Source organism: Aythya ferina (assembly GCF_964211825.1).
Source record: "Aythya ferina genome assembly, chromosome: 21".
NCBI classification, from domain to species: Eukaryota; Metazoa; Chordata; class Aves; order Anseriformes; family Anatidae; genus Aythya; species Aythya ferina.
This window is the reverse complement of record NC_140319.1, coordinates 5716062-5735495: the sequence shown is the minus strand read 5'-3', so window position 1 is coordinate 5735495 and position 19434 is coordinate 5716062. Positions and strand designations below refer to the sequence as shown.

The 19434-nt window shown below is 59.8% G+C and overlaps 1 protein-coding gene across 1 annotated transcript; it reads left to right on the top strand.

The window, feature by feature from the left end:
• The first annotated feature begins 2214 nt into the window (after positions 1-2214).
• PLEKHN1 (pleckstrin homology domain containing N1) lies at positions 2215-19269 on the top strand. Its single transcript, XM_084495376.1, has 15 exons — positions 2215-2375; positions 3544-3643; positions 7733-7879; positions 8029-8109; positions 8929-9016; positions 11769-11893; positions 12640-12789; positions 13049-13129; positions 15713-15782; positions 16089-16243; positions 16691-16885; positions 17244-17480; positions 18325-18435; positions 18561-18609; positions 18787-19269. The coding sequence occupies exons 1-15, from the start codon at positions 2296-2298 to the stop codon at positions 18975-18977; spliced, it is 1860 nt and encodes a 619-aa protein (XP_084351502.1). The 5' UTR covers positions 2215-2295; the 3' UTR covers positions 18978-19269.
• The last annotated feature ends 165 nt before the right edge of the window (positions 19270-19434 follow it).

Below are 19434 nucleotides of genomic sequence, written 5' to 3'. Positions count from 1 at the left end.
TGCGGGGGCCCGGAGGGGAATTTTCCCAGGCGTGCACCATCCCACCCCTGCAGCAAAGCCCCGACGGTGCACAGCAGCCGCAGCACGCCTGGCTGCTGCCCTGCCCTCTTCCTCACCGCTCTCTAGGCTCGCTGCTGGGCTTCTATAAATAACTGCTGTGCTGCAAAAAGCTGCAGCCCGTCTGTTTCTGCCCCTCCTGGGAGCAGGGCTGCGGAAATTTGGGGAGCCGCTGGCCCCCATGCGCCCGGCAGGATGGTGAGGGCAGCAGGAGGGGGGCAGCTGGAAGGTTTGGAGCTGTAGGGTTTGGAGCTGTGAGGTTTAGAGATGTATGGTTTGGAGCTGTAAGGTTTTCAGCTGTAAGGTTTGGAGCTGTAAGGTTTGGAGCTGTAAGGTTTGGAGCTGTGAGGTTTTATTTCGAGCAAACACGCCGGGGGAACAGCACGTTGCTGGTCACAGCGCCGATCGCGTTAGGCACGGCTCTTAGGAGGAATCGTATTTTTTCCCTGAAAAAAAAACACCAGTTGTTGCTGCTGGCTGTGATTTTGGGAGGCTGCCAGCAGGCTCCGGGACAGGGCTTTGCTGTTGGAGAGGGAAAACAACTTGCAGAAGTGCCCCTGCCTAAAACATCGGGGTTTTCTGGCAGGGGACCCCAAAGAGATGCCCGGCTGCTTTGCCCAGCCGTGAAGGGTTAATGAACTCTGCAAGGCAGAGGCTGTTTTGAAAGCCAGCCGTGTGGAGGCCTTTGACAGGTTTTATGGCATGTCTGTTATCAGCAGCCTCCCCGGGCTGCTGCCGCCTGGCTGTACGACCGGCTCCGTGGGGCTGCGCTGCCTTCGGCCCCGCAGGGCTCCTCCGGCTCCCAGACGGGGCAGATGCGGAGCCCGACAAGCCCGGTGCGTCTGCGAGCTTTCACCTAGCAAGCCCCAGGAGACTCGGGCAGCTCTAGGAAAACATCCTCGGCCAGTTTGGAAAACCTCTTGGCCGAGGATCTCCCAATCCGGGAGCTGCTCCAGCCAGAAATGAGCTTTCCTGTTTAAAATGCGCACGCTTTGGGGTTAACCTTGTCCCACTTCTCTGCCCCAGCGTCGTTTCTTTGCTCTTCCTTGCCAGCTGCTTGCTTCAGGGCTGTTCCCTACAACAAGACAGAGCTGCTGGGCTGGCCCTCGGAGCAGTGGGGAGAAAAAACTGCCCCCTGACAAGCCCATAATTACGGGATCGGGCACCTTTACCCCCCAAAACTGCTGCCCCCATCGGCTTCTCCCACTCCTGCCCGATGCCGTGGTCCTGCAGGATCCACGCTGCAATCAGACAGCGGCGATCCCAAACCTTTCCTGCTCAGGGCTTGCAAAACTCACCTGTGAATTCCCTGCGTGTTTTGTGCTTGCCTTTTCACACCCACCTGCAGCTCCGGGGAAGGAGAGTTTCCTCACTTGCTCTGACCGCACTGCCTGGCTTTCCTCAATCCCTGGAACAGAAATATTTATTCTGCGTCTACCTCCTGCATTCCCATTCACAGCTCACTATTAGCATTACCACTTCCACGCAGCAAGGGGCTCACACCACCGCCAGGAAGCTCTGTCTGGATCCTTTTGAAGTGTTTCTTCTAAAAGTAACCCTGGAGTTTTGCTTATCATACACGTCTCCGTTCGGGATTTGCTTCCGTTGCCAATTTTCCATAATTTCTACATTTTAACGTGTGTGTAACTTCAATATATACATTGGCTTGCCCATATTTATTTCTCTTTCTGCTGTTAGTTACACTTTGAGTCTATTATTGTATTTTTCTACCATTTGTTTCACTTCAAATCTAACCCAGGCTGCTCCTTTCCAGCTCACACAACTGTCCCGAACACCTTAAGCAATAATCACCGACATTTTCTTCCTGCTCCCTTTTTCTTTTTTTTTTCCCAGCCAAGCGGTGATTTATTCCCTTTAGCGAAAACGCTCCCGAGGAGCTCTTTAGGGGCTCCAGCCTCGTCCTGCCTGCCGATCTGTGGTCTCCCCATGCACCCTCGGAGCGTGCCAGGGCATCCATCCCTGCGGGTGCCGCGGTGCGCACGGGGAGCCGTGGCTCTGGAGCCGGCACCCAGCCCCTCCCCGCGGCACGCAGCGCGTCCCGGCCCCACGCGGGGAGGGAGGAGAAGCGGAGCAGCTGAGAAACCTTGGCCAAAAGTCTGTTTGCTCGCAGCTCACACCCACAAGAGTCACTGCAGACGGAAGCGGGGAATGGCTGCGTGACACACCGCACCGAGCGCCCCGGCTCCGCGCGCCCGCTCGCTGCTCCCTCCCGCCGGCATGGGGAACATAACTTGTGTTCCCCAGGCACCTGGGAGGTTCAGGCACTCGTTCAGAAGGAAACCTTCGCTGAAGAAAGAGTGAGTACGCTCGGTTTTATTGGGGACGGTTTTTTCAAGCCTCCACGCGGGACGGGGTGCCCAGGAGCTGCTGGTGAAGGAGGGCTCCTGCGGGGCTCTGAGTGGTGCCGGCGGTGCCAAACGGGATCGAGTGGCTGCCAGCCCCTGGGAGGTTATTGCGGGGCTGTGCTGGGGGATCCCGGTGAGGCTGCCCTGAGGAAAAACCTGATTTGGGTCATTTTGGGTTGAAAAATTGGAAACTCCCCCCTGTGGGGCAGATGCGGGGCGAAATGCCTGATGTTTCTCTTCTTCACCCATAGCTCTTTATACGTGACACCCAGAGCTGCTGTGGGGTGGAAAAGCAGCATTCACATCCCTTTAATTTCAGCCAGCCCCAAATCCCAGCACCCTGCCCCTTCAGCCCGACCCCTGCCTGTACCCCCAGAGGAAGAAAATGCCTGCGAAATCCTCTCGGGGTTTGGTGTCGGGTGCCCGGGACAGCACTCGGGTACCACGGTCCCAAAATAGAGCCCGGGAGGAGACGCTGCCACCGGTCCTGGGTCTCGGGGCTGCCCTAAACCAGGAGCAGGGCTGTGGGAGTCCACAGGAGAAGGGTTGGGGAATTGGGACCCCGAGGGCTGACACCGGTCCTGGCTTCCCAGGGAGATGGGAGGCGAGGAAAGCTGCTGGGCAGCCCCAGAGCTTCCAAACCAGTGCCTGCTCCTTACTGGTGTGCGCATCGGGAGGAGCTGGGGGCCTTGCTGGGAGCAGAAGGAAAGGGAGAGGAAAAGCAGAGAGCTCCCAACAAAACCGGGCTGGATTTGGCCTCTGCCTTCTGAGCAGAACATCCTCCCCTACCCCTCTGGAGGCTCGGTGGAGCCCAGCTGATCACCTGGCTATGGGAAGAAATGATAAAAAAAAAAAGAAAAACAACAACAACAAACCGAAACGAAACCCAAACACCAACAGGTGCAGCACAAAACCCATTACAACCGTCCCAGGCTGGTTATCAGCCCATTAAAGGGCTGGGATGATTAGAAAGCCCATGACAAATTGCTTACTTGGCGTTCCGACTTCCTTATTTCTGGGAAGAAATAAGAATTCACTCCGCATCGGCCTCGCTCTGTGATTACATGCCTGTTTTGTTTCAGTTTTTCTTTTTTTTTTTTTTTTTTTCCCCCTCCTGTAGGCAAAATGGCAAGAAAAAGCTGCCCAGCTTTTTCGGGATAGACGGAGGTGGGGAGCGAGATACGACCGCAGACAAAATCCTGCAGTACATCCCGGGAAAGGCAAGTAGCAACGCATCCTGCCCCCCTCCCCAGGGTTTATTCCCACCCATCCCAAGGCCAGATGTGTGCAAAAAGGGCCCCGAAACGGGATGGCAGCAGGTTCAATCTCCCACCCACCACCCTGGGGCTGAGCCCCCCGCCTCTCCCGGCAGCATCACCGACAGCTCCGGGTCCCTAAAGGGGGCTCGAGGGGAGCCGCCGTGCCCCAAAAATTCACGTGCTGGTTGTGGGGTGCAGAGGGCGAGGCGGGCAGCGAGGTGGGAACATCCCCTAACCCCCTTGCTCCTCTTTTTGTGGTTCTTTGTTTCTGGGTCACCCCGCGGAGGAAGGGAAAAGGAGAGCGAGCGCTCGGAGGTGATTCATTCCCACGCTGGAATGAGACGGAGCAGGCAGCGCGCACGCGGGGAGCCTTGGGAAGATAATCAGGAAGGGCAGGTCTGCCCCGGGCACGTAGCAGCCCCGTGGCCATATGGCCCGCTTCCCAGCCCCGTTCGGGGCACGCAGGGGCGCACCCACGAGCCCCGATGCGTTCGCTTGGCTTTTGGGGTCGCCCAGGGCCACGGATGGAGCAGTCCTGGGCATGTGCCCACCCCTACCCCGTGTGGGTATGGGGACAGGGAAACTGAGGCAGGGGTCTGTCCTTTGGGGTTTGAGATGTTTGTCGAGGGCTCAGTGGCCTCGAGCTCGGAGGGGTGGGTGCTGCCCCCTCTATTTGGGGGCATCCTGGTTGGTACAGGGGGAAGATATTTGGCTGAGGGCAATGGGGTGGGCACAGCTCCCTGCCTGCCCCCAGCAGGGCTCAGGGAGGGGGAGCAGATGCTGCCTCCATCCCCCAGGAGAGCTGTGCTGGCCGCAGGTCCTGCAAAAGGGATCCCCTGTTGTGTGTGGGATCCCCTCGGGGCAGGAAGGAGGGTGGGGTGGGGTGGGTGTCACCCTGCCGGGGGGCAGCTGGGATCCCCGCTCCCTGCCCAGCCTCAAGCATCTTGTGTGGCTGGGGGAAAGCCACGATTCAGCCCCTTTCCCACCCTCGTTTTTTCAAGGAAAAAAAAAAAAAAAAGCAGCAGAGAGCAGGAGGTGACCGGGTGCTGCGGGGTTTTAGGGCGAGCAGAGCCATCAGCGTGGACATCCCCATCTCAGGGCAAGAAGTTTTTTGGGCAAGAAACACCCCAAAAACCTGTCCCCATGATCCCACCGTGGATAGCTGCCAAGCCAGCCCCCCTGCTCCCACCCAGCACCTTTTTTCCCACTTTCCCCACTTAAAACCAGGATGGGAGGATGGGGCAGGAGAGCAGGGCCTCTCCTCTGCCTTTTTTATCATCCGGCAGCAGCTTTTGGTGCCCCGGGGGCAGCAGCCCTGCGAGGCTGAGCCCTTCCTGGCTCGGTGATTCAGCGGGGAGTCACCGGGGGCTGCAGGGGCTGGGGCAGGTTAATCAGCAACCGGCTCTACCTGCGGGATGAGACAGCGGGGACGGAGGTGGGGAGCGAGGATGTGTCGGGGTGGGCATGCCAAACCCCAAGAAAAATCAGATTTCCAAGGATCTGTACTGCCGGCTGCGCAAGGGAACCGCTGAGCCGCCCCAAAATGCGCTCATTGGGCAGGGGAAGGGTTTGCCCCCAGCACAAACCAGCCAGAGGAGGGTTTCTGATGGTTATTTCCTTTATTTTTGGCTGCACAAGGTCATGGTGGGGTTGCCAGTGCTGCTTTTTTGGGGGATGGCTGGGTGCGGGCTGTAAACCTGTCCCCCAGTGGGACACCCGGGGACGTCCGAGGCATCTGCCTTCTGCAGGGCCGGGGTTCACGCAGCCTGGAAACTGCCTTTGGACCCGGGCAGAGCATCGGGAGCTTGTGGGAAAGGGCATCGAACAGGGGCTGAGCCCAGCCCAGGGGCTGGCCAAGCCACAGGGCCCTGGCAGGAGCAGCAGAGCCCGTGGTTGTGATGTCTTTTTTGGACAGCAAATGCCTCCAAAGCGCCGCTGTGCCCGGCGGGGACCTGTTCTCCAGGGATCTTGGCTGAGGACCTGCTCCAGCTGCTGGGTTTGGAGGTGTCCAGGGACCTGTGGAAAGCTGGGGGCAGCTCCCCTGCTGCCTCCTCAAATGCTGTGCTGGGTTTGGGTTCCGCAGGGGCACCCCAGGGAAAAAAAAACCCACGGGTTAGAGAAGTCCAGGAGAGCCCTGCCTGGTAAAAAATTGACCAGAACAGTCCCACTTCTTCCTGCAATACCTGATGAGGAATGATAAGACCGCTGGCGCTTGAAAGGCTTCTCAATTACATCTTTCTCAAGAGAGAAAAATCCTGCTCCCCCCTTTGACCCTGGCCGGGCGAGCAGCTGGGCTGTGCCCAAACGGCGCCGTCTGCCTCGCCGCAGCTCCGAAGCCAGGAGGGAGCAGCTGGGGAGCTGAAGCTGGCCCCAAATTTATCTACAGGCTGGTTTTGTTCGTGTTGCACTGTTCGTGCCCTGCTTTGGTGGACTTGTCCCCATCGGGGCACCACGTCCCCACTGAAGGTGGGATGTGGAGATGCTGCTGCCCTGCTCTGGGCTTGAAGGAGGAGTGTTGGGGGCACCTCACCCCTGCGGGGCTCTTTGCCAAAATCACTGCTGGCTTCCCAGCATCCAAGCTGCTTTTGCATCCCAGAGCCTCACGTATTACAGGGCGATTCCAGGCCAAGATCCATCCAGCAGCATCACTGGGGCACCTCTCTGCTCACCGCAGTGTCCCCGCTTCCAGTCCCGCACCCCGCCTCACCCCGCTGCCAGGCTTTGTTATCGCTGCCCCCGGCCTCTCTGGGTGCTGGCAGCAGCTCGTAGCACCAAGGCAATCATTTCCTATGCTTAATTGCCTCTTGGTGAGAGCGTTAATTGGCAGCCAGCGGGTTCCTGCCTCCAGGGGAGGATCTGGGTGCATGTGCACGGGTCCCGCGTGGAATGAGCCAGATGGAGACGCGGCGCAGGGAAAGGCTCAGCCCACATCCCCAAAAAGCCACCGAAATCCACGAGGGCGCAGCAGGAGCTCCAGTCCTTGCGGGTGGAAGGCTCCTGGGAGCGGAGAAGCACTGGAGACGGGCAGGGTGATGGGTGAGGAGAGGGGTTAATGCCATTCCCCAGGGCTGAGTCACGGGGGGCCCCAGCACGGACCCGGTGCGCGCTGCTGGCTCACCATCCATCACGGGGCTCAGGCAGCTGTCCCGCTGGCCGCCGGCGCTGGGGGAGCGAGGGCTGAGCAGGGTGAGAGCTGTCACCCCATCCCTGTGCGCCCTGGCTCCCTGCTAGTTCCTGGAAATGCTGCTGCAACCGGGGGGGAGCCACATGCCACCGCCACAGCCCTCCGGCACGGGACAAAAGCCAGCCTGCAACGAGCAAAGCGGGGTCCCCCCAGGGTCTGTAGCCAGGGAAAGCTTGCATCTCCCACCTGCCTTTCTCTTTTTCTCTGGAATTAGTATCCCGGAGTCTGTGGCGTGCCTAAAATTGATATTTCAGTCTCGGATGTGCACGCAGGGTGTGGATTTATGGGGACTGTGTGGTCTTGCTGAGACACAGCCCCTCCTTCACCCCAAATAGTCAACCAGCCTCCGGGAAAAATCAAACCAAAAAGAGCGTTCCCAGAGGAACTGCAGGGAGAGCTTTTCACCCCGGGGCTTGGTGCAATACCCCAGGGGCTTTTCAGTGCAATAGGGGTGTGGGGTCGGTGTCATTGCACAAGGGAGGGATTTCCATAGAACCAGGGCTCGGGAAATAAGAGAAACTCCCCGCGGGGGAGGCAGCCTGTGCTTGCTGAGCCCGGGTCGATCCTTGCTCCAGTGAATTTAATTCGGATGGCAGGGGGTCAGCTGTGGTGACCCTAAATGTAGGATGTGCTTCTGCGCCCCCTCTTTCCCACCCCATAAAGCCTCCTTTTAGCTCCCCAGCTCCCCAGGCCTGCCAGCAGCACCCGCAGCCAGCACGCTGGCATGGAGACCCAGCAACAAACAGCAGGGGCTGGGCACCCTCCCAGGGCACCTTTTGGAGGACGGGTCACGCTGGGAACCTCTCCTCCATCCCTCCCTCCCTCCCTCCCACCTCTGATTTGTTTCTCCTGAATCCTTCCTCCAGCACTTCCAGAACCAAGAAAACCAAAAAGAAAACCTGGACCAGAGGTTCCCCAGCTTGTTCAAGAAGGGGAGGAGGAAAACAGTTGTCAGGAACCTGGGGAAAATCATCTATTACTCCAAGGTCAAGCTAAAGCTTCAGCACTGCCAGGTAAATCACGGCACGTGCCTGCGGGCTCGGAGTGGCCCTGCAGGGCTGGGAAGTGACGAGCAATTTTGGGCAACGGGACCCTTGGGGACCTCCTCCAGCTATGGCTTGTGTCTGTCAGAGCTCCCCCAAAATGTTTGTGTTTTCTGCAGGAGGTGAACGACTGCTACCTGGAGCTGTTCCAGTCTTATCTGTACTTCCAGTCCATGGGCTTCAACGGGCTCACCTACCAGGTAAGGCGGCACAGCCAAACTGGGGGCACTGGGAGGGCAGGACAGGATGGGACAGGAGAGGGAAACCCCGCTCCTGGGGCTGTGCTGGCCGCCACTGAGCAAGCTTTTCACCTGGTGAATTCCAAGCCAAGGCTGTTCTGCCAAAAAATCACAGCCGAGCAAAGCCTGACCGCGCTCTCCCTCCACGGGAGTGAGCGTCTGCAACTGAGCACTGCTGTTTTGGGGATGTTCGGAAAATTCGTCCCTTTTAGAAATGATTTATTGTCTTCCCGGTCACTTGAGGTTAACGCAACGTGACAGTGCAGTCTCTTGAGTCAGCCGGCAAGCCGGGCTTCAGCCGAAAAGACCCATGTCAGAATACAAACAACATCACAAAATCCCCTGTCTGCTTTCTAAGCAGCCCCTCGGATTATTAATTCTAAAGGAATTAAAAAGGAATTAATGTGCCAGCAGTGGCCCCTAGACATTAGGGCAATTTGCATCCTTTACAGCCCTTGTTCAGGGAGCCCACGACAGGGAGCACAAACTTGTCATCCGTCCCCGTGCCTCGTTGCAGGAACCCAGCAGCCCAATTTTGCTTTATGGGCATTTCCATCTGGTTTTCTTTGCTAAATCGGCATTGTTTTGTTGAGTCCTCTCTTCAAACCAAAAGATTTGAAGCCTACAGAAAGCTTCTGGCCAGCAGGGCATTGGACATCCCGAATATTTCCAGATTTCTGCCGTCCAACCTGCTGGGGCTGGGGCTGGGCTCCCAGTCCCCACGATAAAGGGGTGCTCGTCACCTGTCCCCCAAGATAATGGTTCATCCTTCTCATGCAGGGACTGCTGCCTTTGAAAGAGCTGAACGTGTGTGAAATTGAGGCTGGGAAGAGCCCGGGGCAGGAGGATCACGCCTTCCGCATCACAGGTCGGTGCCTCCGCGTGCGCGCTTCGGGAGGGGAGCAAAGGGTGCATTAGTCACAGCTGCCTGCTCTTTGTCCCCCTCTGACCCAGTCCCGGAGGAAAACACACGGGGAGAGGAGACAGGGAGGTGATGCTCGTCCTCCCACCTCCCCACGGCTCCAAAATTCCTGGCCACGGATGCCCAGGGATGCAGGGCCGGGAATGGGGCTGGGTGGGAGCGCAGAGGGTGGGCTGATGGGGCACCTGGTGATGGGTCCTGCAGGAGCTGAGCATCCTGGTGTAAATTTGAACACAAATTGGAGAAGTACTGAGAGGTGGATGGCCCCACCAGCAACACCAGGCGGGTGCCATCAGGGCACAGCATCACTTCTTCAACTCTCCCCCAGCAGCACCCCCACCTCCATGAGTTTTTAGACTTTTCTCGGTGAGATCTTGCTTTATAAAACATTTCCTGGGATATCAACCTGCTGCAGCATGGCTGGTGAAGTCCTTACAGAGCTGCAGCAGCCCCAAGCCCCCAGGAGGGGCAGTTACAGCACAGAAATTAGTGGCTAACCCTGCAAAGACAGAGCCAAGGAAGCTCATGCGTGCCCTGTGCCCACTGTTAGAAAGCCACTCAACCAAACAAAAATAACATATAAAAAGGAGCTGGGAAAAATGATCCACTGGTTTTAAGGACTGCCGGGTTGTTGCATCATTGAGCTGCGTGGGGCAGGGCTCTTGAACCCTTTTTGGCAGCCGAAAAGACGAAGGAAATCTCTGCACAGGGCTGGGCGGATGCGCTCTGAGCGCGCTGAAACGCGGGTGAGCGCGGCTGGGTGGAAAATCGCCCCGAGCTGTGCTGGGTTTGGGTCCTGCTCAGGGGAAGAACAAATCAAGGCTCTTCTGGCAGAGGGAGGTGGTTAGGAAATAGTGATGAGGAGAGGCCGGGGAGGCAGCGGTGTGTAGGAATCCCATGAGATCAGCGGAGCAGTTTTATTTCTCCGCCGGAGAGGGAGAAACCAAGGCACAGCAGGAGCAGAGCCTGGTGTGTGGCCTCAGGGTGGGAGTCTTTTGTCCCATGACTTGGCGACAGAAGACACGAGCCCATCCTCTTGCGAAATCCTGTGGATTTCCCCCAGGAACTGTGTTTTTTGGGCAGCTCAGTGCCTCAGAAGGTGCCAGCACCGTCGCTGCTGATGCCGGCACCTTGGCTGCTCCAGCCTCCGGAGCATCCCTTTGCCCCTGCCCCAGCTGCGGATGCTGCAGCAGCTTTTTGCTGGCTCTAGGGTGGGAACAGGCTGCAGCCATGCAGGGAAGTGGCTTCATTGACCCCTACGTTCCCCTGGGAGCCTTCCCACGGAAAGGGGAAGCGCGGGGCAGACGAAGGGCGCACGAGGGCCGGCACAGGTTGCTCAGCCCCTCTGCGTCACGGCGCTGCCGCAGGCTGTGCTGCTGGAGTTCCTCTTCTCCTTTTTCCCCCCCTTAGCACCCCGTTGGATGTGGCAGGGCAAGCAGTGCCATGCTGGGAAAAAGTCCTGCTGGGAAAAAAAAAAAAACTGATGTGTTTTTTTCCTGAAAAAAAAAAAAAACATCTGTGATGGTTTGGGTGCTCCGGGAAGGGCTCGGAGCTTCCTGAACATCTGGATAATGTTGTCACGTATACACCCTCCCAGCTGCCCTGCACAGGGCAGGGAATCTCTTTATCTCTGCTGCAAGGGCCGGGAAATCAAGGCAGGGGAAAAGGAGAAGCCCGGAGTCACGCGGGTTTATGGGCACATGGATGTCCGGGGCTGCGTGCCACCGAAGCGCTGCGATGGGGCTGAGCGCCGCGGCTCACGGGCTGCCGTTCAGCTGCCTCAGCTTCCCCACCTCTCTGTTTGTGTTAGAGCATTTCCGGACAGACAGAGGTGTCTCAAAGTCTTAATTAACCGATAGATAACGCGGGAATTGCGAGATGACAGGCGCTCCACAGGAGGGCAAAGTACCGTGTTTCTGCCGAGCGCTCGTTATCTGAGCACCTCCAAGCCCCATGAATCCAGCTCGTACGAAGCATGCACCCAATATGGCTTTAATGTAAGACCACGGGTGAATTATTAATCACGACATCCATTCTGCAGCGTGCCAGAAATGATTATTAACGTCATTAGGTTGTCTCTGCGGTGAGTAGCAGGGGGGATGTGAGACTGGGGCTTGTGCTACGGAGGGAAAGCCAGCTGGAGACGTTAAACCCAGCAAGGTGCAGGGCTGTTCCCCCTTCCCGGGCCAAGTCCGAGAGCTGCTTCAGCTCGTTTGGCACAGGCCCTATCTGGCGAGGCAGTAAATAAACACTTTGGAAAGCTGCTGCTGCTCCATGGGTTTGCAGCTGAAGTGAAACCAAGAGCACCGCGCCGGTTCGGCGAGGCGTCACCGCTGCTTTCCGCTAGCCGACGGGGGCTTGCGGAGTTAAAAGCTGCCTGCTGCTCTCAGGCGTGACTTTTGGACTCTTGGACTTTTGCTCCTGGCCTGGTTTGGGACTGAAAAAGGGCAGCCAGAGCTAGAGGTGACTGTGGGAGATGAAGGTGCCCGTGGAGTTGCCTCCTGAGAGCTTCCCAGCAGCCCGTCCCTTGCCAGGAAACGTGACGGGGGTGGTGACGGCATGGGCTGGAGCTGGGTGGCCAGAGAGCAACGTCCCAGGCAGGCCGGGGTGTGATGTGCTGAGCCAGGACAGCCCCGGCCAGCTGATTGCCCTGTGATGCTCGTGCCCTTATCTGCTCATCTCATCTCGTTTCTCCCAGGTCCTTTGCTGAATCCCCTTATCGTGTTCTGCCCGACTGAGTCAGAGCTGAAGCAGTGGCTTTATCACCTGGAGAAACAGATCCAGCTCAACGGAGGGAGCCTGGGCTTGCCCTTCCTCTCTCAGGTGAGCGTCTTGGGCTGGTGAAGCTGTGTTGGGGGGGGACAACCCCTCCAACCGGCCGTTTTCAGCATTTTCCAGCCCTTTTTTCCATCCTCCTTTGGGGCTCAGGGCTCCTCCAGCCCGGAGAGTGTGAGCAGAGGGCAGGGGGCGAAAAGGCAGCGGAGCTCTGGCTCCACTTCCAAGTGCTCCCTGCTGTGCTCGCTGCGATTTCCAAATGCTGGGTGGAGATGTGGGGTTTAATCCTGGCCCGAGCCCCGGTTCTCCAGGCTGGCTGCTTCCCTGCAGCAGCCAGGAGCTGCCCCTCTGGGTGGCACGTGGGGTCTGGCGGGGTGCGGGTGCCAAAAGGGAGCCCTGCCACCCAGGGGTGCCGCACCACGAGGTTTGGGGCAGCTTCGGAGGAATTCTCACCCAGCTGGCTGCTGGTGCAAATGTCCCGAGCTTGCAAAACGTTTTTGGAGGAGGAGGCTGGGAGCAGGGTCTAGGAAACAGGACCAGATTCGAGAGGCTTGCCTTCTCTTCCAAGCTTTAGGGGGTGTCCTCCTCCCCTTCTGCCTCTGTCTGGATATTCCCCTCTGAATTCCCCCAACGTGCAGATGATGCTAGGCTGGAAAGCTGCCTCCTGCACAGATTTATTTGCCCTTTCCTGCCTCCGCCCTGCTTGAGAAGCGTCCTGCCATGGGCCCCGTGCTGGCTAAGCGCTTAGGGGGGGGACGCACTGCCCTGCTCCTCAGCCCTGCTCCCGTCCCCAGGGTGACTGGCAGCAGAGCTCCATGGGGAAGGAGGAGCTGCGGTGGTCCGTGCAGAACATGCCTGTCCAGGAGTGGAGAGGGACCCAGCGGGAATCCCTCGGCAACGTCATCTGTGCTTCCAAAGTGAAGCTCCAGCACTTGCCTTTCCAGGTAGGACACAGCCTCGGGTCGGCAGGGCCCCGATGGTGCAGAGCCCTGCGCCAGGGGGTCCCCGAGGGCTCCTTTCACCCCGGTCCTAATAAATGGGACGAGGTTTGTCACCGCTCCTCCGGCCCTGCTGCGGTGCCAGGGGGTGGCACGTGTGCGCAATGAGCGTTTGGAGGCCGGGGGTGGCAGCTGGAGGCTGTGGTGTGGCAGCAGCTGGGCTCTGTCCCCGGGGCTGAGCCTCCCTCCTCTTTGCTTTTCCAAGGAGCAGCACGACCGGCTGCTGGTGCTTTACCCTTCCACCCTGGTGATCGTGTCCGAAGAGCACAACAGCTTCTACTTCAAGGTCAGTTCACCTGCAAGCCTCTTCTCCCTCCCTCCCCAGCCCACCGTGGCTATTCCAGCGCGGCCCCAGCTCTTTGTTCCCCTCCACCTGCCTTTCCCTGCGCTCCCCGGCTTGGCAGGGGCTCTCCCTCCTGGCTGCTCCCTTGCCAGCTGGCAGGCGAGCAGGCAGAGGGATGTTGCAAGCCATCTTCCCATGAGAAACACCTTGCCCTCCTACAAAAACCCCGGGGGGAAGGAGCTGGCTGCCAAGGCTCTGGGAGGAGGAGGTTGGCGTGCTCCTGGGCGGCCGTGCCGGCGGCTTCCCGAGCCCCTTTCTGCGGCACTGCTTGAGAGCAAGGAGCACGGGAGCTGCATCTGCGTGGCCTGAAGTGTGAACCCTTAAAACCCCTTGCCAGAATTCATCCTAGACACGGCTGGGATGGCTGTTAACCATCCCGGTGCTCCCCGACCCTGTTTTCTCATGCTGTAATTGTGCCGAGACAAGCTGTGCACTGCCCAGCCAGCAGGTGCAGCGGCACCGGGACGTGGTGGTGCTGAGCTCAGAGGTGTCCTCGTTAGCTGCTGAGACAGGAGGCAGAAACCAGGGATGAGGAAGCCCTGTGGAGGTGGAGGGCTTGCGAATTTCAGCGTGGACCCGCTGGGGTCCTTCGTGCTTTTTCCCCCTGCCCGTGCCGCTGCCCTGAGCGCTGCAGGCTGCTCGTAATCCAAGCGGGAAGACCTGCACGGAGCATCCTGCTGGTTGCAGAAAGCTGTGCCCGCAGTGGGAAGGGGCACGAGGAGGGATGCACACCATCACAAGCTCTCCCCTCTCAGCCACCCCGGGTGTTTTCCAGCAGCGGGTGGCTCCCCCGACACGCCTCCGACTGCGCCTGCTTTCGGGAACGCGTGGTTTGCAGCTCCTGGGAACGGGGCACGGCGCAAGGGGGGGCCCTGGGCTGGGCTCCCGGATTAACTCATCCCTTTTGAAACCTTAAACCAGATTTGTCTTCCCCGGCCACGCAACGCTGCCTTCCCACGGTGCCGGAGCGTGGGTCCGCGGGCGCCTCGCTAGCGGTGCCGAGGGCAGGGCTGCGCGGCTGACTCACGGCCGGCTCCCTGCAGCACCAACCGGCTTTTCCACGGGCGTGCCGGGGCACAGCAGCCTTCTCCCAGGGCTCCTGCGAGCCGGCTTCCCTTCCTTCCCCGTGAGCAGACACCGAGCCCTGCCTCTGGTGTGCCAGGGAAGAGCCCGGCCCTTTTGTTCCCCGGTTTTGGGCAGGAGCTGGTGCGCACAGGGCCGACCCCAAGCAGCCGGTTCTGGAGAACCGCTGATGGGAAAATGCCCTGGGCAAGGCGTTGAGGGGCACAGGGGGGCTTCTAGGATTGGGGGGGTGCCCCAAAAAGGCTGGAGGGGCTGCACAGGCAGCGCGCATGCTGTTTGCAAGGGATGCTTTGAGCCTGCCCTGTGCCAGCTCCTCCAGCCCCCACCCACGCGCGGCACCCGTGTGAGCCGAAGCATCAAAGTCCACCTCTGACAGCAGCGGGGGAAACTGAGTCACGGCGCGGAGCTTTCCCTCCCACTTCATCCTCCTGGCTCTGCTTGGCCAGCAAATTGCTTGGCTGTGCAGGAGAAACGCTGCACAGCAACTGCCCACACAGGTCCCCGACACCTGCAGGGCACGGTGGGGACAGTGAGGGTGTGATGAGGGTTTTTTTTTTGCCAGAAACCTGATTTTTGCAGCTGGAGAACTCAGGGAAAATGGATCCCAAGCTGCTGCAGGGCTTTGCTTGGTTGGGGGCATAGTGAGGTGGGCGCTCGGGTTTTGGGCACTGCGCAGTCCCCCGTGTGCCATCCTGGCCAAAATTGTCCCAGGGCCATTGCCAGCAGCAGGGGCACAGTGACCAGGGAAGGGGAGCAGGGGCTGCAGGGACAAAGGGACGATGTCCCACTCAGCTCACAGAAAGGGAGAGAAATTGAGAAATAAAGCAGGGAGCTCATCGGCGAGCGGTGTCCAGCACAAAATCTGCTTCAGCTGCTCGCAGAGTGGTATCCACACCTGAGCCCCATAGCCCCGGAGCTCACGTTTCCCCCGCTGGCATTTACGGGGCTCAGCCCTGCCTTGGTGAGGCTTCGCAGGGGGGGATTCCCCTGGTTGGGGGGGGATTCCTGGCTGCGAGGCTGGAAATCCCAGCCCGGCACGTCCTGCCTTCTTCAGGACCACGTTTGCACAATTTTCTGGAGAAGCCAGCTGCTAAAGCGTGGGAAATGAAAGCAGGGGAAGGCATTTTTCTGAGCTCCCTTCTCAGGGAGGGCTTTGTAAGGACACCCACAACTCGTGCAGCCACGCTGCCTTCCCAGACTTCTCCCCTTATCCCATGAAGATCCCCCGACTCCCTCCAACCCAGCCTGGCCCTCGCTGCCAGCACCTCTTCCCGGCTCTCCTCCTGCTCCCAGCTGTGCTGGCAGAACCTCACTGCCAGCTCCCGAAGCCTCTTGGCTTCCCTGGAGGGGGATAAATCTGGTGCGAGGGAGCGGAGCCAGCGGTGCCTGCTCGGGCGGGCGCGCAGCCCCCGCGTGCGCTCAGCCTGCTTCTCTCTCCGCCAGGGCGAGCTGCCACTCAACGCCATCCAGGTGTTTTTTGAAGAGAACGAGAAAACCTCCTTTTTGATAGAAGGTGAGTGTCCGCCGTGCTGAGGGCTGTGCCAACAGCGGCTGTGGAGTTTGGGCTGGGTTTCGCTGGGCGGCTGCGGGCATCCCGGCACCCAGCCGTGGTGAACGGAGCCACCCGGGTGCCATCGTTTGGATTCGGGCTGCCTCTGTCCCTGCCCCACGAAGGCACAGCATCCTCCTGTTGGTTCCCGTGCTGCTCTGGATGCCTGTGAGATAATGGGGAGGGATGGAGCAGGGGGGTGCCCACGGGTTTTTGGAGGAATCGCCGCGCGCGCCTGCAGTGCCAGCGGGGCTCGGTGCTGTTTTGCAGGCCGGCTGATCAATTCGATCCGGGTGATCTGCCGCAGCTATGAGGATTACGGGGAGTGGCTGGACTGCCTGAAAACAGCCCAGTTTCGGAACGCCGACTCCTCCCTGTCCGGATCAGAGAGCTTTTCGGGATCAAAGCAGCCACACCTCGGCCAGGTAAGAGGTGCTGCGGGTTCGCATGGGTCCCGATGGATGTCTCCGGGGGCTCTGCCCGTCCTGCCTTTGGCCCTGTGTGAATACTCCTGTGACACAGCAGGATTTGCTTCCAGAGCCCTGCTTGAAGGCTCGAGGTGTGCCAGGGGAGGTTTTGTGGAGGATTTCTTCCTGGAGAGGACAGTTGGGCACCGGGATGGGGTGCTGGTGGAGCCCCCAGCCCCGGAGACATTTCAGGGAGGTGGAGGCATGGCACTAGGGGACATGGCTCTAGTGTCTAGGGGATGGGGTCGGGGTGCCCGGGCACCCACCTCCCTGCTGCAAGCACCCCGGGGTGGGCTGGAACACAGATCCACGGCTCCATCCTGCCCTGGCTCAGCCCCTGCGAGCAGCTCAAGGTGTGGGGATGCTCAGGGTGCTCTGACACACTCCCCTTCTCTCCCCCAGCAGCTCGGTGGCAGTGGGAGAGGCTCGCTGGCCTCCGACGGCCGCACCAACTCCTGGGCATCCGGAGGGAAAGGGGCCACCCTGACGCACCTCTCCCAGAACAGTGGCTCCTTCCACGACGCGCAGTCCTTCGTGCTGCTGTCGGAGGGCAGGATGCTGGAGGACCCGCTCAGCCCTGGCTATTCCCAGCCTCTCCATGTAAGTGAAACCCCAAAACCCAGGACATTTTTGGGGTCAGAGCGATCTGTCCAGGTTCCCCGGGTGGGCTGAGCTCACGCGGGTTGTACTCGCGGTGCGGCATTGCAAATCCATGCCTGGAACCTGTGTTTGTCCTGGCTCAGCTCTGTCACTGCTGATAAGGGAAAGGCTGATAAAGAGCCCCAGTTCTTAAATTCTCTGCATCAGGGCTGCAGGTCTGGGTTGCAAAAGGCCGGAGACAGCCACGGGACCATGGGGGTGCCCAAGCGCGGAGCGATGCCCGCGGCACCCCGAGCAAGGCGGTGATGGTGCGTGCCCAAGGCTGTTGAAAAGAGCCCGTTTTGTCTTCTCCTCACAGTGCCTGCCCCACACCAACTGGCCAAGCACCGGGCTGCCCTCGCAGGAGCTGCGGAGGGGTGGCAGCGCCAGGAAATCCAAAGGCAGAAGCGGCCAGGACGCGGAGAGGACGGCGCGCGGCCTCATCCCCGAGCACCCCGGCGGCGAGCTCGTGCCCGCGGCGTACAGCGAGCCCTACTCATCTCTCAGCTCATGGCATCACCCCACGGCCTCCCCGTCGCACCCGGAGCTGAGCAATGTAAGGGGTCTGTGGGGTCTGGGGGCTGCCCTCCTGCTTGGGGAAGGGGTTGCACCAGCAGGGAACTGGTGCCCGTTTCTCTCCGGTGCCTCGTGCTTTCCTCACCGGTGCTGTAAGGCAGCGGGGAAACCATTTCCACAGGGGCCAGCCCCCAGCCCCTTTTTCTTTCCCCTTTTTCACACAGCTTTTGGGCTCCAGAATTTGTGCCCCCAGCAGGAAAAATTCTTTTCCTACTGTCTGCCTGAGCCCGAGCAGATGTGGCACTGCAGGGCCCGCGCGGCGGGGCACGGCTCGCTTCTCCTCCAGAGGGAACAGGTTTCCCCTGTCTTATTGCTCGATGCCAGCGGCACAACAGCCCCGGGAAGAGCCAGGACCCACGAAACAAAAGCCCAGACTGAGATGTCGTCCAGCCTCCAGAAACTGGAGATGAGTCAGAGGCTGATCCACACCCCCCGAACAACTGGGGGCCTGTTGGAGGCGATATTTCTGGTTCTGTGCACCCCTTAGCAGCCTTTTGGCTGGTGCCCCACACATCGCTGAGCCCCCTCTCCCCCCTGCAGGGCTCCTCCTGACCCTGACCCTGAGCTGCCCATGGGTTTCGCTCTCCTCCCTTCACCCCTGGCCATCCTCCATCACCCCTGTGTGCAACCTGCACCCGTTCTTTCTCTCACAGCGAGGGCTTTTGGCACTGGAATGTCGCAGAACTTGCAAGGCGGAGAGAAAAACCTTGTTTTGCCTGAGTCTGCAGCAACAATCTGCTCACAGCAGGGCTGGTTTGGGGGTGGTGGGGGGGAGCAGCCAGTCTCCACGGCAGGCATCAGCTCTGCCATTTGTTCTGTTTAAGGTCCTGCAGTGCCCGAAGACCTCCCAGCCCGTGCCCAGCAGACACTGGAGGGAGATGCCGGGGGCGCAGAGACCTCCCCAGCCTCCTGCTGATGCTCCTTACCTCGCCGGCGTGAGTCGTGAGAGCAGCCCTGGCTCATCCTGGTGCTGGGGAGCAGGGGTGGCGTGAAGTGCCCTGGCACTGCATGGCTTCACCATCCCCATCAGCACATTATTTTTTTTTTTGGTCCTTTCCAGGTCTCCTCCCTGCCAGAGGAACACCTGGGCCCCTTGCTGCAGCCACCAGGTGAGACCCTCGGGGTGCGCAGCCCCTTCTGCTCCCCCAGCATCACTCAGAGCAGAGCCAGGAGGGCACGTGGGGGGACCCGTGCACATCCTCCCTCTTCCCTACCCCTGCTGGTGAGGGAGCAGGCAGCCGAGGGGCTCTCAGCAGCTCTCCGAGCTCAGTTTTGGCTTCCTGCAGGTGACAGCAGCGGCGCTTACGACCTGCCCGAGGGCTTCTCGCGCCGCGGCTCCGCTGCCTACCACGACTACGCCGAGCTGCAGAGCTTCCAGAGCGACTTCAGCTACGACAACCTGTGGGAGGCCGAGGGGAGGGCGCCCAGCACCCCGCGGGGGTCCCCGACACCCAGCCCACACTTCTACCAGGCCTGAGGAGGGGTCCCACGGCCAGGCACACAAAAGTCCCCCCCCCGCCCGGCAGGGTGTGGGGAGCAAAGGGAGGGGATCTGTGATGAATCCTGAGAATTGCTGTTAAGCCGAATCTTCCCCCTTGAGCTCTGAGGTCTGGGGAGGTGTAAGGGACCTGCCCGGCACAGGACGTGAGGTAGCAATAGGTGGGGTTGTCCTGCGAGATCGGGGCTGTCTGGCAGAGATGGAGAAAGCAAGCCAGGGTCTTTGGGGACGTTCTTTCCATTTTACGCAAAAAAAAAAAAAAATCCTTTCCTGATGGTGCTGGCTCCAAACCATAGTGTGACCTGCAGTACTCAGAGCCTGGCACCTGGGAGGTGGAAAAAAGCAAGGGGCTGCCACAAAATCAGCCACGAAAGTGGCTTGAGTTTACCCAGGAAGGATGCCCCAGGTTCCCCCTACGGGACCGCGTCCTCTCCTC

Coding starts and splice junctions, on each gene's coding strand:
- PLEKHN1 (XM_084495376.1), top strand. CDS start 2,296: ATGGGGAACATAACTTGTGTTCCCCAGGCACCTGGGAGGTTCAGGCAC. Junction 15,783..16,088: donor AACCTCCTTTTTGATAGAAG/GTGAGTGTCCGC, acceptor GCTGTTTTGCAG/GCCGGCTGATCAATTCGATC. Junction 16,886..17,243: donor GCTATTCCCAGCCTCTCCAT/GTAAGTGAAACC, acceptor TTCTCCTCACAG/TGCCTGCCCCACACCAACTG.